Source organism: Rhinopithecus bieti, unplaced genomic scaffold (assembly GCF_001698545.2).
Source record: "Rhinopithecus bieti isolate Rb0 unplaced genomic scaffold, ASM169854v2 scaffold_17826, whole genome shotgun sequence".
NCBI lineage: Eukaryota > Metazoa > Chordata > Mammalia > Primates > Cercopithecidae > Rhinopithecus > Rhinopithecus bieti.
The window spans coordinates 430,708-449,207 of NW_016809016.1; the positions used below are offsets into that span (position 1 = coordinate 430,708).

At 49.1% G+C, this 18,500-nt stretch overlaps 1 protein-coding gene across 1 annotated transcript in view; it reads right to left on the reverse strand.

Annotated features, from left to right (window-relative positions):
• The window catches only part of CMIP (c-Maf inducing protein), a 274,459-nt gene that overhangs the window by 103,891 nt on the left and 152,068 nt on the right, over positions 1 to 18,500 (reverse strand). The window contains exon 2 of the mRNA XM_017888195.1: positions 1,685 to 1,810. Within this exon, the coding sequence (XP_017743684.1) occupies positions 1,685 to 1,810 (126 nt within the window). The remainder of the gene's footprint in view (positions 1 to 1,684; positions 1,811 to 18,500) is intronic.

Genomic DNA, 18,500 nt, shown 5'->3' on the forward strand with positions numbered 1-18,500 from the left:
AAAAAAAAAAAAAAAAAAAAAAAAGAACAGGACTTTTCTAACAATGCTAAGTTGTTACGGTCCGCCACTGAGCTCAGCATTCCTTGGAGCCCAGACTGGGTGACTCTTAGCCCAATGCTGTGTTACACAATCCAGTGGTCGCTAGATCGAAAATAGGTTTTTAGAGAGCATCTCTTTGGGCTAAGAGAAGGTTTCCCTGGAGAAACAGGTTAGGAATAAAATGATCTCAAAAGAAAAATGGAGGCAGATCTTCTTCCCACTGATAAGAGGGTAAATTTTTTCTACATGAGGGGTTTTGGACTCGGGGTTCCTCCTGGAAATTGGGCTGGCTCCCCAACGTGACGTAACCTGTCTTACGGATGTGTGACCGTGGTCATGGTTTTTTGTCGGTCACTTCTCCATTCTTGGTGGACCCACCTCACCGCCTCTGTGTGGGCCTGGTGGGGCTACCAATCCAAGACCTGGGCCTTGCCTGAGGTCAAGAGTGAGTGGGTAATCCGGGGGAGTGCATTCCTGGGGGCTGAGTGGGAACACAGCAGAGTCGATCAGGATCTTCCATGAGATTTTTTTTTTTTTTTTTGAGACAGAGTCTCGCTCTGTCGCCCAGGCTGGAGTGCAGTGGCACTGTCTTGGCTCACTGCAAGCTCCGCCTCCTGGGTTCACGCCATTCTCCTGCCTCAGCCTCCCCAATAGCTGGGACTACAGGCGCCCGCCACCTCGCCCGGCTAGTTTTTTGTATTTTTTAGTAGAGATGGGGTTTCACCGGGTTAGCCAGGATGGTCTCGATCTCCTGACCTCAAGATCTGCCCGTCTCAGCCTCCCAAAGTGCTGGGATTACAGGCTTGAGCCACCGCACCCGACCTTCCATGAGATTTTGTAAAAGGTTCTGGAAACAAAAAGAGCGCTCACTTATAAGGACTATAACCTCTAAGGATGTGGCTTTGGGCCACAGGTAGGTCATCTTTCCTACCACACGGTGAGATGTGGTAGGATCTGCCAATGAAGCCAATACACAGAAGCACAGCCAGGAGACGGAGAGAGAGATGCCCACTATTAATGATGTCATCTGACCCCTGGATCCAGCAATGCCTGAATTCCTCTCTAAGACTTCCCAGTTATTTTAATAGTTAACAGCTATTTTAATAGTTAACAGCATTAAACTCTCTTTTTGTCTCACTAGTTGGAATAATGTTTGTGTCATTTCCAACCAAACGTCCAGACCAGTACATACAGAATGCACTTTTTTTCCTGAAAAGACAAGTTATAATTCTATCAGTCTCAAAAGACTTAGATCAACAAGATGTCAGAAACCCCCTCACTCGAAGTAAAGCAAAAAGTTAGTATCTACTGCTCATCTGCTTTTCACAGTCTTCTTGGGCCTAACAACGCACCTGTATGCCTCAGTTTCCTCATCTGTAAAATGGAGATAAAATTTATTTATCAGGTTTATGAAGGGAACTAGACTGCAGCAGGTGTGCAGGAGGAGCTCAGACCATGCACAGTCCTCTTCCTTTACTCCAGTCAGACCCAGTTTATAGCTTTCTTATAGTTGGGGAATAAAATCACCCAAAGTTAAACATCCTTTCCTCTTGATAGTTGGCTGGCTCCCTCCAAGGGAAACGAGGGGGGCGAGTGCATGAAGATGAGGGAGAAGAAACTGCTTGTTCATGTTTATTTCTCCTACCTGCAGTAAGACAGTTCCCCCAGGAATCGTGAGCTGTAAACAGTACTTCGGGGCATTCTCCCAGGACAGCAGCTGAACGTCTTCAATCGCGCTGTAGGAGACTGAGTTTTCCATGTACCCAGTTGGCTGCAGCAAAAAAAAAAAAGGAAAAGAAGAGACATGCATTGGTTACAGGAGCAGACATGACATCCGCATCTCAGATGGTTCCTGGAAACATCGCCCCTGTGGTGACAGGCAAATGGAGCTAGTGCAGGAGCTCGGCACCTCTGGTGACCAAAGGAAGCCTCCCTGTTTCTGGCTGGCCATATCCAGCTGCAAGGGGGTTCACTGTAAAACTCCACCCACACGTTTGGAGGTGCAGAGTTAGGAACAGAGTGGGAGCAGCTAGAGGGCAAGGACTGAGGGACTGCTGCTCTTGGTATCCATGGGGCCAGCACAGGGCGTGGCCGGAAGCCCACCATCCCTCACCAGCAACGAGCCACCACCTTCTCCTGCCCAGAAAGCACCGATCTCCCCTCGTCCTCTCCCCAAGGATATGTATCCTCCACTCGGCCTCCAGAGCCACATTCCAAGATGGCAAACTCCATATCCCCACCCCACTGTTCAACATTCTTCAATGGCTCCCAATGGCCCAGCCACAAAATCCACACTCCCATCCACAATCGACAGACCCAGTGGGGTCTGCTCTCCCTGTGCCCCCAGCCCCGCCCCTAGGCAGCATCTCTATTCTGTGTCATTATCTGTTGGATGTCTGCCTCCTGGCCAGGCCGCGAGCTCCATGAAATCAGGGCCTAGGTCTGTCTGGGTTCCCACTCTTTCCCCAGTGGCTGGCCCATGGCAAGGGCTCAATAGCACGTATTGAAAAGAATGAGAAAGGCTATTATTATCGGTCATTGTTGGGAGTAGGGGCAGGGCAAGAGAAATCCACAGTCACCCACCACTCTCTGAGTGAGTCTCGCTGTCCCGAGAAGGCACCAGGTGACTGAGGGATATAATGGCCACCAGGAGCCAGAGCAGGTGTCCTTTGGCTCCAGAAAGTCAGACTTCAGGAGAATCAGGTGAGTGCAGCACAGCTGAGAAGAATAACAGCGAATACCTCCCTAGCTCTCGCATGCACCCTGGGCACATGGCAATCATTTAATCCTCACAGAGGTCTTGTGGAACAGGTATCAAGGTCATCCCATCATACAGACAAGGAAGCTGAGGCTCAGGAGGTCACGTGATTTGCCCAAGGTCATTCAGGTAGGAGTGGCACGGCCAGGACTGAATTCAGCCATCTGACTCCGGAATCAGACCTGACCTCTATCCTGTGTTCCAAAAAAGAGGCAAAGGCAATTCAAAGTTTAAGGCCAACAGGTTAATTCTACCATAAAGATGGGGGACCTCCGTTAGGTTTGTTAATCTCAGTATCTGTCTGCCAAAGGAGAGTTACGGTGATGGGGGTGGAGGTAGAGAGGGTTGATGGCTGAAGCTGCCTCAATTTCCCTGATGTGATCAATTGCTAGGCTCAAAAAGTACAAGGGATTGATCAATTCATTTTTCATTCATTCCTTCATTCATCTGACAGACATTTACTGAGCTTCTATTATGTTCCAGGCACCATGCTAGGTGCTGGAGATTCAGCAGTGAGTAAGACAGGAGCCCAGTGGGCAAACGGGCAACAAATAAAATATCTAAATAAATAAACTATTGGAGAGTGGCAAGTGCTGCACAAAGAATCACAATGGAGCGTGATGACAGGTGGCTGAGGGCAGGAGTAAAGAGTGTCCCAGAGCCCACGGCCAGTGCAAAGGCTCTGAGGTGGGAACAGCTGGGAGTGTTCAAGGAGGAGCAGAAGGTGAAACCGACGGAGGGCTGGGTAAGCGATGCCTTGGAGACAAGGGCAGGCCACTCCTGGAGAGGTTGGTAGGTCCACCTAGGGGCTCAGGGATTCCTCCTGGGGTTGCAGGAGCTTTAGCCAAGGTTCACAGGGATTGCTGCTCAGAAAACAGACTTCAAAGGAGACAGTGGTGACGGGGACAGTCTGCAGGCTGCTGCAAAGGTCGAGGTGAGCGACAAGGCTGCTTGGACCCCGTAACCTAGGGGAGGAGGCAGCTGTGTTCATCCTGTCCTTTCCACCACTGCATCGCTCACCCCTCAGAGGACCTCCTGGCCACCAAACCCGGTGGCTGCCATGTGTCACCCAAGAGGGTTCTCTTTATACCACCATGCCTCAAAGTCACACTCCTGGGTCTGCCCTTCACCGTTCTGGCCTATTCCAGCAGCCCGTGCACTGTTCTGTTCTCACTACTCTGCAGTAAATGACTCAGCCCTAACAGCATGTCTTGTCCTGAGCACTGCCGGAGAAGCCAGGGCTTGGCGGTTGGTTCTATGCTTATTTTCCTCATTCACGTTCAAATACTTATTGTGTTGGTCACTGATTGTCTGTGTCCCCTGCTACTATTTAGGTACCATGGGAGCAGGAGGGTTCTACCTGCTCTGTTTCATGTGCCTAAATGACGTCTGACATTTAAGAGGTGATTACTAATTTCCTAACAAATGAATAATACCTTACAAAAAAAAGGCAACATTCATCCGTGTTTTAACTATAAGCATCACCCACAACACACTGGAGAGAGGCTTTGTGAGTCTACCTTTCACTTACCCTGCCTTAGTTGTCTTAACGTGGCTTTGATCTGAAGTTGCAACCAAGGCTTTTTCAGGAAAGGTTGTGTATAAATAAATCCATACTGTTTTGTGTTTTGTTTTAGATAGAGTCTTGCTCTGTTGCCCAAGCTAGAGTGCAGTGGTGTGGTCTCAGCTGAGATTACAGGCGCCCGCCACCACGCCTGGCTAATTTTTTTGTATTTTTAGTAGAGATGGGGTTTCACCATCTTAGCCAGGCTGGTCTTGAACTCCTGACCTTGTGATCCACCTGCCTCAGCCTCCCAAAGTGCTGGGATTACAGGCATAAACCACTGCGCCCGGTCCTTTTCTTTTCTTTTTTTTTTTTTTGAGACGGGGTTTCACTCTTGTCACCCAGACTGGAGTGCAATGGTGTGTTCTTGGCTCACTGCAACCTCCACCACTTAGGTTCAAGGGATTCTTCTGCCTCAGCCTCCCGAGTAGCTGGGATTACAGGCGCCTACCACCACGCCCAGCTAATTTTTCAGTATTTTTAGTAGAGATGGGGTTTCACCATGTTGGCCAGGCTGGTCTTGAACTCCCGACCTCAGGTGATCCTCCTGCCTCGGCCTCCCAAAGTGCTGGGATTACAGGCATAAGCCACCACACCCAGCCCATTCTATTTTTAAAAAGCAGACAAGCTGCTTGCCTCCTGTCTGAAGCAGGATTTGGCCAAAAGCAGACTTTTTAGGACCAAGGAGACCTGCGTTTGGGCCACTTACTGTGTGTCCTTAGGCAAGTTACTCCCCCTCTCTGAGCTCACTTTCTCTACTGGTTAAGATGAGAATTTATTTAATAGGCAGAATTCCTGGTAGCATTAAAGGAGATCCAGTTTACCAAGGACTCAGCATAGTACCTGGAACAAACTAAAGAATGCAATCAAATGAACTATTTTGAGAAAGATGAATCTTTGCCTCTGGGGTCTTCCTTCCCAAACCCATAACCCAAGTCTAACCATCAGAAAAAATATCAGACAAACCCTAACTGAGGGACCTTCCTCAAAACTCCTGACCAGTGTTCATTCAACACGAGGAAAGCCTGAGCAACTATCCCAGCCAAGGGAAGTTTCGGGAGACGTGACTGCAAGTACTGTGGGGGTCCTGGATGGGATCCTGGGACAGAAAAAGGACATCATGGAAAACCTAAGGAAACCTAATAAAATATGGACTTCGGCAATCATATATCAATACTGGTTCAAGAGAGTTGTGACAAACGCAGCACACAGACTAAGATGCTAGCAGCTGGAGAAGCAGACTGCAGATGTGTGAGAACTCGGGAGTATCCTCGTCGCTTTCCTATACATCTCAAACTGTCCTAAAAGAATACGTTTATTTAAAAACAAAAACAAAACTGCTGCTGCTGTTATAGTGCTATCACCGAGCAGGAACACGGGAGGCCTGCAGGGGACACGGGCTGGATTGGGATGGAAAGCCTCTCAACACTGCTGTTCCTTGGGCTCAGATTTGAGCTAACACTGTCCCGGCACCTCTGCCGTGCTGGGTACTTTCCTATTGCTGGGATGACTTTACAGATAACTGATAATTCCCTGGTAAGCTGAACATGATGGCCGGAGCTCCAGGGGAGGAGATTCCTGTCTGGGGTAGGAGGCTGAACTGGATAAGAGAAAATATTAAAATTCTCCTCCATTGAGGGATGGTAGGGAATCCTGCTCGAAGATGTACAACTAAGAGAACAATAAGCAGATGAAAAATTTTTTTCCTAAACGTTAAGAGCAGTGTAAGGCATACTGTATGATTCCATTTATATGACATCCTGAAATAAAACTACAGGGGCTGAAATCACACCCGTGGCTGCCAGCCGCTGGGGCGGGCGAGGGGCAGGGGGACTCTTGGGGGGGACTCTGTATTGACTGTGGGGGCGATGTTACTTGGCTGTATACGTTTGTCAGAACTCACAGATCTGCATGCTAAAAGCATGACTCTTACTGTATGTAAATTACAACGCAAACCTGACTAAAAAAGGCAATGCGTGAATACTGAAGGTAATTTGGAAGGTGATGAATAAAATCTTTCCCATAAAAATCCAACCAAGACCACTCATTAGCACTCTGGTGTATGACTTCCCTGATTATTTGAATACATCATTTTTTATAAAGCCTAAATCATACGGTACATAGAATTTTGTAACGTCTTGTTTTTTTCACATCATCGCACATATATTTCCCTGCTCTCGATGGCAAGCTCTAGAATTCTCACTGTAGCAGCTATAAAATATTCCACCACCATCAATTTCATCCCTGCTCTCACCCCCTCCCTCAGGGACAGTGCCACTGTCTCATTTTATGCTGCCGTGCACAACTCCGCAGTGAACATCCTTGTGAAACATGTTTTTCTACCCTATATTTAGGATTATTTCCTTAGGCCAGATTCCCAGAAATGGAATTACTGGGACAAAGGGCAAGAGCATGTTTTACGTTGTTGCCAAATTGCTCTCATTAAATGGATATTAAAGGGAACCGGGGAGCCCTGGCCAAGGCTGAGGGGCTTTCGTCCTGGGCCACTGGCTTGACAGGGCCATGTGAGAAGCAGCGAGCAAACCCAGGTAGGTTCAGTGGGCCCGCTCGCTAACCGAATGCCTGCAAGGTGACAGTGCCCAGAGGGTATTGGAGATGCCGCAGCCCACAAGCTGGGGTTCGGGCCCCTGGGGACGCTGCCTTCCGTGGAAGCTGGAGAATGGGTCAGTGAACTCTGCCTTTGTCTCTTTGCTCTCGGGGACAGATATGGGGCTAGTTTTGAGGGGTCCTGAATTTGCCAGACCAGGAAGAGATTCTTCGCCTCTGCCTGTTGCCAGGTAAGCCCCCTGTCCAGTGGCACGCAATGCTGGATCTGGGCTGGAAAAAGTAGGGCCCAGAGGGACCTCATGAGAGTCCCATGTGAACCCCCAGAGATCTTCAGAACTGGCATTCCAAACCAGATACCGCCTCAGACCTGCTCCCAGAGTGGGTGGGGAATGGGGTCAGCTGACCCCCCAAGAAAGAGCCCCCGTCAGGCCCGCCCCTGATGCTGGCAGAAGGCCCCTAGCCTTCGCCTTCTCTTGCCTTTCTGGGGAGCCAGCTCCCTCCTGCCCAAACCTGCCTGCTGGTTTCCATGGGGATTCCTCTCAAAGCGAATATGAATCATGACGTCCAGGCTGACTCAAAACATGTCCCAGGGAGGGGAGAAGCTCCCGGACCCCAAAAGAAGAAGCCAGTCTGGAAAATCCTCCCATGAGCTTGTTCCCGAGGCCCGAGAAACCCTGCCCAGTCGGGGATGGGGTTGAAAACGGCAGGCTGTGTGTCACGGGGCATCTGTGGCCCTAACATCTGGCTGGAAGTGCTGGACTGGAGACAAGTCCCCTCTCTTCCTACATGGAAGTGGCTTCAGTCATCACACAGGGGATACCTATGCTGCACAGTCGGGTTCCGCGTGGCACCACCCCACTGTGAGGAAGGATTTGCTGGCCCCGCACACATACCCTGGGGCGCCAAAGGAGAAACAAGAAGTTGGATGGCAGCCCTGCTTAGACAGTCAGCAGCAGCAGCAACAACAGTACCAGTGATGAGGCTGCCATCACAGCGGCAAACACAGCGGCGCTAAAAGTGCCTTGTGCTGGCAGAATGGGCTTCAGTCCCCACCTCCCCGGCTGCATTTCTAAAATTCAAAATAAAATTCACATAACGTAAAACTAACCATTAATCACTTAAGATGTACAATTCAGTGGCATTGAGTCCATTCCTGATGCTGTGTCACCATCACCTCTATCTAGTTCTGAGATGTTTTTACTCCCAAAGAAAGCCCCATACTATTAAGTCGTCACTCCCTGCTACCCCATCCCCAGGCGCCAGGCAGTCGCTAGCCTGCTATCCATCTGTGGGACTTGCCTGTTCTGGACATGTCACATAAATGACATCACATACTTGGTGGCTCTTTGTGTCTGGCTCCTTTCACTTACTGTTTTTGAGGTTTATCTGTGCTGTGGCATGAATCGAAATCGCATTCCTTTTTATGGCTGACTGACATTCCATTGTATGGGCAGGCCACATGTTTATCCATTTGTCTGCTAATGGACACATGGATTGTCTCTAACTTTTGACTACAGTGAAGAGCCAGCTGTATATATCTTTTCTTTTTTCTTTTCTTTTTTTTTTTTTTTCAGACAGAGTCTCGCTCTCTTGCCAGACTGCAGTGCAGTGGTGCGATCTCGGCTCACTGCAACCTCCGCCTCCTGTCAAGTGATTCTCCTGCCTCGGCCTCCTAAGCAGCTGGGATTACAGTCACCCACCACCACTCTGGCTAATTTTTGTAATTTTAGTAGAGATAGGGTTTTACAATGTTGGTCAGGATGGTCTGGAACTCCTGACCTCGTGATCCACCCACCTCTGCCACCCAAAGTGCTGGGATTATAGGCGTAAGCCACCACGCCCGGCATATATCTTTTTTTAATGACAGAAGGAAGGACACCTGCTGTGCAGATGCTAGCCTCACTACAATACGGACATGCACAGGTGCCCCCGGTTAACATTCATCAAGCAGTTACCATGTGGCCAGCACATGCTAACAGCTTTATATATATTCCTTCATTTAACGGCACAACAATGCTAAGGCGGGGAGGCTGTTTTTATTGCTGTTATCCACATGCTACAGAGGAAGAAACTGAGGCACAGAGTGGGAGAAGTCTCACACAGGCCTCCTGCTCTTATAAGACAGGCCCAGGATTCAATTTCATAACCCCCCAAGACAGCAACTTCCATCCCTCTGTTATGCCAAATTCCTCTGGCCAGACGCAAACTCCAATTTGTGTACCTTTGTGCTCACACACCTCAAGTACATATTATGCAGAAAGGAGCTGGGACCAGAGCTGAAGCCATGCCTGGAACCAGCATGGCAGGGGTCTCAGGACCGGCCTTCTGTTACTGCCCCGCGCAGCAGGTCCCCAGACACCTGTAGTTCAACTTGGCATCACTCTCATGACACACCAGGAATGAACACTTCGAGCAGGTGCCCAACTTGACCAACCACACACAGTTATTCAGGAGAGAGCTGGGAAGAAAACCAAGATGTTTGGACTTCATGCCCTGGCCTTTGTCTATAGGCAACTAGTAAATTAAAGACCAGACTGAGGTGGGCGGATCACAAGGTCAGATCGAGACCATCCTGGTTAACATGGTGAAACCCCATCTCTACTAAAAACACAAAAAATTAGCCGGGCGAGGTGGCAGGCGCCTGTAGTCCCAGCTACTCGGCAGGCTGAGGCAGGAGAATGGCGTGAACCGGGAGGCGGAGCTTGCAGTGAGCCGAGATCACACCACTGCACTCCAGCCTCGGGGACAGAGCGAGACTCCATCTCAAAAAAAAAAAAAAAAAAGACCAGAGGGGTTACTAGAGTATGAGACCATCATACCAGCAGAATGGCTCAAATGGAAAAGATGAACAATGATAAGTGTTGGCGTAGATACAGTGCAAACAGAATCCTAAATTGCTGGAGGGAGTTAGATTGTGAATCCACCTTGTGACAGCTCTGCTAAAGCTGAACGTGAGTCCCCGAGAACCCAGCAATCCTACTCCTCCACAGAAATGCCCACATTAGTGCTCCCAAAGATGTTTGCACAAGTGTTCCCTGAGCATTAGGTAGCCCAAAATGGAAACTACCCAAATGACCACCAAGAGAAGAATGAATAAAGAAATCCTGGTATATCCACTCAGGAGAAGCCTACATGATGAGAATGAATGATCTACAACCATGTACAGCATGTAGATGACCTACACCAACTGAGCATAAAGCAAAAGCAGCTGGACAGAAGCATGTCATCAACGTACATCACCATGTGCTTCCATCCATACAAACTTCAGAAAGAGGTGCACCTGAGTCTGTGCTGTGAGAAGTCAGGGTACTGGCCACTGGGCGACCAACCGTCTGATTTGCCTAGGACTAAAGGGTTTCTTGGAATGCTGAATGCTCACTACTCTATCACAGGAAAATCCTGGGAAAACCAGGACATGTTGTTGATCCTACTGATTACCCCATGGAGGGATGGTGCTGGAAGAAGGCAAGTGGGAGCTTCTGGGGAGGGCTAGCAGCATTCTAGGTCTGGATTCTGGCTGTTGGTGACACAGTGTATTCTGTATTCACTTGGTTAAGATTCATCAAGCAGTATACAATGTGTATACTCTTCCGTGTGTATGCTATGTCCCAATTGAAAAAAAAAATTTTTTTTTTTTTTTTTTTTTTCCCTGAGACAGGGCCTTGCTCTGTTGTCCAGGCTGGAGTACAATGGCACGATCCTGGCTCACTGCAATCTCTGCCTCCTCGGGTTCAAGCAATTCTCCTCCCTCAGCCTCCCAAGTAGCTGGGACTACATGCGTGCTCCACCATGCCCAGCTAATTTCTGTACTTTTAGTAAAGATGGGGTTTCATCATGTTGGCCAGGCTGATCTTGAACTCCTGACCTCAAGTCATCTGCCCACCTTGGCTTCCCAAAGTGCTGGGATTACAGGCGTGAGCCACCATACCTGGCCGAAAGATTAACATAAATCAATCAATCAGTCAATCAATCAGATATTCTAGAGCTGAATCCAAACTCCACAACTTGGCCTTAGGCAAGTCACTTGGTAAGTCTGAGCCTCCACTTTCTCCCTGGTAAAAGTGAGACCAGACTCATACCCACTAGGATGGATAGAGAAAAGCCAAATAAATAAAAGAACACAGACAAAAAAAAAAGTGTTGAAGAAGAGGTGGAGAAAGTGAAACCTGCTTACACCACTAGTGTGAATGTAAAATGATGCAGGCAGCTTTTTGTGAAACAGTTTGGTAGTTCTTCAAAAAGTTAAGTATGACCTGGTAATTCCACTCCTAGATATATATCTAAGAGTTGGGAAAACATAGGTTCACACAAAAACATGCACACAAGTGTTCAAAGCAGCATTACTCATAAGAACCAAAACATGGAAACAGTATCCATCAACAGATGACGGATAAACAAATGTAGTCTATCCATCCAATGGAATATTATGCAGCCATAAAAAAGACTGAGAGTCTAATTCACACTACTACATGGATGAACCTTGAAAGTCATATGTAGGTTTGCGCATGGTGGCTCATGCCTGTAATCCTGGCACTTTGGGAGGCCGAGGTGGGCGGATCACTTGAGGTCAGGAGTTTGAGACCAGCCTGGCCAACCTGGTGAAACCATGTCTCTACTAAAAACACAAAAATTAGCGAGGCATGGTGGTATGCACCTGTAGTCTCAGCTACTCAAGTGGCTGAGGTGGGAGAACTGCAGTGAGCTGAGATTGTGTAACTGCACTCCAGCCTGGGTGACAGAGCAAGACTCTGTCTCAAAAAAAAAAAAAAAAAGAAAAACAAACAAACAACAAAGAAAGGAAAGTATTATGCAAAGCGAAAGAAGCCAGACACAAAACACCACACACTGTATGATTCCAATTATATAAGATGTCCAGAATAGGTAAATCCTTAGAGATAGACAGTGGGTTCATGGTTTCCAGTGCAGGGATGGGGAAATGAGGCATGATGCTAATGGGTATGGAGTTTCAATTTGGGGGATAAACATGTTCTAGAATTAGTGACTGTTGTACAACCTGGTGAATGCAGCAGTCCTCCCTAACCTCAGATTTCACTTTCAGATGTTTCAGTTACCAGTGGTCAACTGTGGTCTGAAAATATTAAGGTGTCTTGAGAGAGAGAGAGAGAGAAAGGAAAGACCACATCATATTACCTTTATTGGAGTATATCGTTCTAACTGTTCTATTTTTTAAATTGCTGCTGTTAATCTCTTACGGTATCTAATTCATAAATTAAACTTTATCATAGATATATATGTTTAGGAAAACACATAGTGCATATAGGATTTACTACTATTCTAGGTCTCAGGCATCCACTGGGGGCCTTGGAACATATCCCCCAGTGGAAAAGCGGGGACTGCTGTACAGTGAAATCAACCCAACTGTACGCTTTGCATTAGATTACAGCTAAGAAAAAGGTAATGCTGGCCACGCGCGGTGGCTCACATCTGTAATCCCAGCACTTTGGGAGGCCGAGGTAGGTGGACAGCTAAGACCAGCCTGGGCAACGTCGTGAAACTCCGTCTCTACAAAAAATACAAAAATTAGCTAGGCATGGTGGTACATGCCCGTAGTCCCAGCTACTTGGGAGGCTGAGGTGGGAGGATCACTTGAACCTGGGAGTTGGAGGTTGCAGTGAGCCGATACTGCATCAATGTGCTCCAGCCCATACAACAGAGCCAGACCTTGTCTCAAAAAAGGGAGGAGGAGGAGGAAGAGGAGGAGAAGTGGGGGAGGAAGAGAGGGAGAGGAGGAGGAGAAGGGGAGGGGAGGAGGAGAAGGGGAGGGAGAGAAGGAGGAAAGGTATGGTGGGGGATGGTAAGGGTGGAGGGAAGAGGGAAGGGAAGGAATGCTGTACCTGCCTTAAGGGTGTTTGCAGAGAGCACCTGAATGGGCCAGGGCATGAGGCATGCTCAGCACAGGTGAGCATCTGATACAGGTAACTATGATTACGCTGCCCCCTCCCCCAGACTTCTCAAGAGGGTACTCAGGAGGGAGCGTAGCTGTGAGAAAGCGGCCAGGAGGGGCTACAGACAGGCACCAGGTGAGGTGAAGGATCCATTTGTGCCAGGGGCCAATGAGCTCAATGCCCAGACGCGCCAGGTGGTCAGTGGGCACTCACTGCATGGAGGCAATTACTTTCAAGCCTGAACAAGAAAAAGGAGCTTTGCTGAAATGCTTGCCAAGCTCCTCCATCATCCACGGATTACTTCAAAAAGAGCCGAGAGGAGAGCTCCGGCCTGGAGTCGGCCTGGTGCATGGGGTGACCGACCAGCTCTGCATGACGGATGGCAAGCAGGTCGCACCAGCTCTCGATGGCCTGGGGTCAGAGCCCTGATGGCACCTGCGCATCGCAGGGCCGCACAGCAGACACCCCCCCACCCTCCAAACCCCCAGGCTAGGCACAACACCTCCTCTCGCCAATCTCAACCAAGCCCACAAGACCCAACTGTCCTTGGGGACCCAGGAGGGGTCATGGGTTCATCAAGATGACAGAAAGACACTCCAGGCACCCTTCTCTGCTGCCCAGACCTCAGCAGCACAGCCTGCAGCTGGGCCGGGAGGGTAGAGCTGGTGCCTGGGGCTCCGTGGAGACGGTCAAGAGGCAGGATATAGGCTCATTAATCATGAAACCAGCTATGGCAGCCACCCCCTTTTAAGGCCACATGGCTCAAGGTTTAATAATAGAGCAAAGGACTGATATTTCCACATTCAAACCCCTCCAGCCACAGTCATCTTCGTGGGCATGAGAAGACAGATGAAAATCTGGGTCCCCAGGGTACAGCCCTTGACATCTGTGCCATTGGGCACCTTTGTCATTGGAACAGGTGATGGAAACAAAGATGCCCCAAAGTCAGCATCATTTCCAACCACCAAGTCACATGCATTTGGAAGGACCACAGCAGCCAGCCTGGACCAGGCACATGCCACATGCCAGGTCCTCACCAAAGCAGCCTCCAAAGACCATCTTCATCTCATGGATACTTTCCAAGGATCCTGGGAAAGGGGTGCCGCTAAGCCTCCCCAGTTCTATGGAGGAAGAAAAGGAGGTTTGGGTCCATTAGGCAGTGGACCTTGGTCACAGCCGCTCAGTGGAAAGGCCACATGGAAGCCAGGACTGTTGTTTTGCGTCCTGCCTTGCTTCTACCAGACACTGGCCTGGGAGCCCCAGGATAAGCAGGGTGAGCAGAGAGTGCAAAGTAATGGGGAGTGCAAAGTAACAACACCACAGTGCCAAAGGCACTGCAGGAGGAAGGAGGAAGGTCTGGTACAAAGGGCAAGGACAGGAGGGAGGGGCACCCTGGAACACTGGGGAGGGCTGCCCAGAGGCGGCCTTTGAGCTGGGTGTCAAGGTAAGCAGGGGAGTGCCAGGCATTCTTGGCCAAGGAAACAGAAAGCACAAGGAGCCAGAGTTTGTGCGACCCTGGTCTGGGAATGAGAAGTTGTCAGAGGAGGCTGGGGTTCAAAGATGTCTCAGGCAGGGGCCTGAGACAGGACACAGACCAGGAGATAGCCCTCGACTGCCCAAGCTTCTCCCATTTCTGAATCCTCTCTCTTATTCGTCTTCTCTCTCCATTCCTTTCTTTTATGAAAAATTAAGATGTAAACAGTAAAGTGCATAAAAAATTAAAATAGAAACAGTAAACTGCAGCCAGGCACAGTGGCTCATACCTGTAATCCCAGCACTTTGGGAGGCCAAGGCAGGAGGATCACTTGAGCCCAGGAGTTTGAGACCAGCCTGGGCAACATGGCAAAACCCAGTCTCTACTAAAAACACAAAAACTAGCCATGCCTGGTGGCAGGCGCCTGTAATCCCAGCTACTCGGGAGGCTGAGGCAGGACGATACTTGAGCCTTGGAGGTGGAGGTTGCAGTGAGCCAAGATCGTGTCACTGCACTCTAGCCTAGGCGACAGCATGAGACCCTGTCTCAAAAAAAAAAAAAAAAAAAAAAAAAAAAAAAAAAAAAAAAAAAAAAAAGAAGGAGAAGAAGAAGGAGAAGGAGAAGACGACGAAAGAAAACCAATAAACTGCATAATGAGCAAAAGGGCAGAGATCTTCAGTGGGTTCATTTTGACAACGCACACCCCTGTGCACCTGCCAGCCAGGCCAAGATGGGGAGCATCTCCATGCCCTGGGGGCTCCCTTGCTCCCCTTCCCAGCCCAGAAAGTCCAGAGCGTTGACATCCATCTCTACGGATTAGCTCTGTCTGCTCCTCAACATGTATAAATGCAATCACACAGCAGATACGCATGTGTGTCTGGCTTCTTTTGGCCAGTATGATGTCTGAGAGCTTCATCCATGTGGCCGTGTGCACCTGAAGCTCATTCGTCTTTGAATCGCTAAGTAGTGCTCCTCCCCAGGTGCCAGCATGGAAAGAAGGGCACTCTGCCTCTGGGTTCTCACAAGCCTGGGACACACCTCAACCCCAGTGCCTTCGACGCACTGCTTCCAGCTGTTTGTGTTGTGAGATCCTAAAAATAGGCACCCTACATCTCTATCTGGCACCTTAGCGGGTGTTCAGAGTCATGTAACTTGATTAAAGACCTCATGTGTGCCGGATACGGGGTCAACTGCTCAAAGGCACCTCCCCACGAATGACCCAGGCCATGGGTACCATTATGATCCCATTTTACGGATGAGAAAACTGAGGCCCAGAGAAGAGAAATAATTTTTCCTAAGCCATACTGCTAGTTATTAATGAAGCCAGGATTTGAACCTGCTGTAACTCTAAATCAGAGGTGAGCAAACGTTTTCTGTAAAGGGCCAGAGAGAAAATTCTTTAGGCTTTGTGGGATATGCCCTGTCGCACAACTGTCAACAGTGGTGTTGTGGTGTGAAAGCAGACACAGACACTACACAAATAACCATGGTTGTGTTCCAATAAAACTTTATTTAAAAAGACTAGTAGTGGGTCCAACCCTGATCTAAACCATTCAAGAAATAGCAATGTGATGGATAGATGGATGGATGGATGAGAGAAAGCGAGAATGTTTTCTCTCCTTGCTTTCTTTGCACAGAGAACCAAAAGATGTTTCAGTTGGTATGGAGGTGAGCAGTTTACTTTGTTATTTGTCGTGTACACCAGGACTGGGTCCTACTGAGACGTCCTAAGGCCCTCATCTCTGCAATGTCCCTCCTAGGAACTGGCCTTAACCCAATCCCTAAGTTCTATGGAAGCATCAGACAAGTTCTGCAGAAATTTCCCAGAGGACAAATTTGCCAAAAAATTCCTTGCGCCCATCCCTAAAAGAAAGCAGATGGCCCAGAAGCTGGGAGACATGGTTTTCTCTCCCAGGGACACCCACGTCCACTTGAGGAAGTGAGGCTGCTGGACATGATCCAGAAGTGAGCTGCCAGGACCCCGGACAAGGTGACCCACATCTCTCCCTTGTTTCCAAAATCATGGGAATGAGCCAGCGTGAGCAAAGCCTCCTTTGGACACCCTCTGACAGTGTCAAGAAAGCTGGGGACAGTGCCTTCCAGCAACACAGCCTTCTAGAAAATACCAGGGAAAGAGGTCGAGAGGAAGGAATGGGAGGGAGGAAAAGAATGGGAGGGATGTTTTTGTCCAACGTGCAGAGGGAAACTGAGGCTCAGAGGGGCGTGGTCATTCCCAGGGTCCCCAGCCAAGTGTCCAGGCTGGCAGACAGGGCCGCCTCTCTTCCACCTTTCGGGAGTCCTGCTGGTGTTTCCTGAGGCCCAGTGAGCTTCAGAAGCTCTGTGCCCTGAGGGCACCCCTGAAGTCAGTCCCTGGGCCTCCAGCCTCCGGACACCTGCTGTCACCCCCTGCCCCATCAGCCCATCCCCCAGAGGACTCAGAATGTCTTCTCTGAGATCTCGAGGGACCCAGGGCTGACGCTGGCCTGTCATTACACACACCATTGCAGCACGCTTTGTCGTTTTACTTATATTTTTCACTAAACGGATTCACTCAGCACCTTAAGTTTACCTGCTATGTCCATGACAAGTTGAGAGAGGGAGGAAGGGACAGAGGGAAGGCTACTTTTTATGAAGCCTGAATATGTGTGCTTTTCTGTATGCATTTTATCTGGTTCAACAAAAAGTGTTCTTTGAAAATACTACATTGCGCTGCATCGATGGTTACGCCTTTACGGACACAGACCATGGCAGAGGCTCAGGGGATTGCTTTGGGATTTTTCTTTTTCTTTTTTTTGAGACGGAGTCTGGCTCTGTCGCCCAGGCTGGAGTGCGGTGGCTGGATCTCAGATCACTGCAAGCTCCGCCTCCCGGGTTTACGCCATTCTCCTGCCTCCGCCTCCCAAGTAGCTGGGACTACAGGCGCCCGCCTCGTCGCCCGGCTAGTTTTTTGTATTCTTTAGTAGAGACGGGGTTTCACCGTATTAGCCAGGATGGTCTCGATCTCCTGACCTTGTGATCCGCCCGTCTCGGCCTCCCAAAGTGCTGGGATTACAGGCTTGAGCCACCGCGCCCGGCCTACTTTGGGATTTTTCTTGCCACGCATGCCTGCATCGTCCCACAGAGAGACCAGTGTGCCCGGCATGGGCCAGGCTGTGTGCCATGGGGTGTGAGACCTGGCCCTGCCCATAAGCACTCACCATAGGGTGAAAAAAAGAAAAAACAAAAAAATCCACACACGTCTGCATATACGTGTCTGCTGTGCTTCTAATATAGGTAGATACTACTGTCATTAATATAAATTTGTTGAAAAGCAAGACAAGGTCAGGTGTGGTGGCTCATGCCTGTAATCCCAGCATTTTGGGAGGCCGAAAAGGGTGGATCACTTGACCCTAGGAGTTCGAGACCAGCCTGGGTAACATGGAGAAACCCTGTCTCTACTAAAAACAGAAAAATTACCCAGGTGTGGTGGTGCAAGCCTGTAGTCCTAGCTACTTGGGAGGCTGAGGCAGAAGAATCACTTGAATCAAGGAAGCAGTGGTCGCAGTGAGCTGAGATTGCACCACTGCACTGCGGCCTGGTCCACAGGGTGAGACACTCAACAGAACAGAACAGAACAGAACAGAACAGAACAGAACAGAACAGAACAGAACAGAACAGAACAGAAAAGGAAAGAAAGAAAAAGAAAAGAAAAGAAAAGAAGCAATACAATATTCTGAGCACCAGAATATGTTTATGGCCTTTCATACATTTTTCTCAAGTTGTAATGGTAAAGAACACAGCTTTGGGGACAGAAAACCTGACTTTATATCTCAGCTCTGCCTCTTACAGGCTGTGGGACTCCCAGCTAGAGAGCCAGTTGGGCTTTAGGAACCTCAGTCTCCTCATCTGAGAAATGGGAGGGACAGAGCCCAGGAGACGCCCAGGCCACAGGAAGACAGGAGGCCCACTTCTGGCTCATGGTAAGGGCTCAACGAACGTCAGCATGTGCAGCACAGAGAACCCACTGTACCCCAGGGCAAAACAGCATGCCGGCTTTCACAGGGTCTCCTGCATGGTGGTGGAGACAGACAGAAAAGACAAATAAGCAAAATACACAGGATGCTAAGTGATGACAAGTATAGGTGAAAAGCAAACCAAGCAGGTAACAGAGAAAGAGGATGTTGGTTTTTGGCAATTACTGAAGGCATGGCC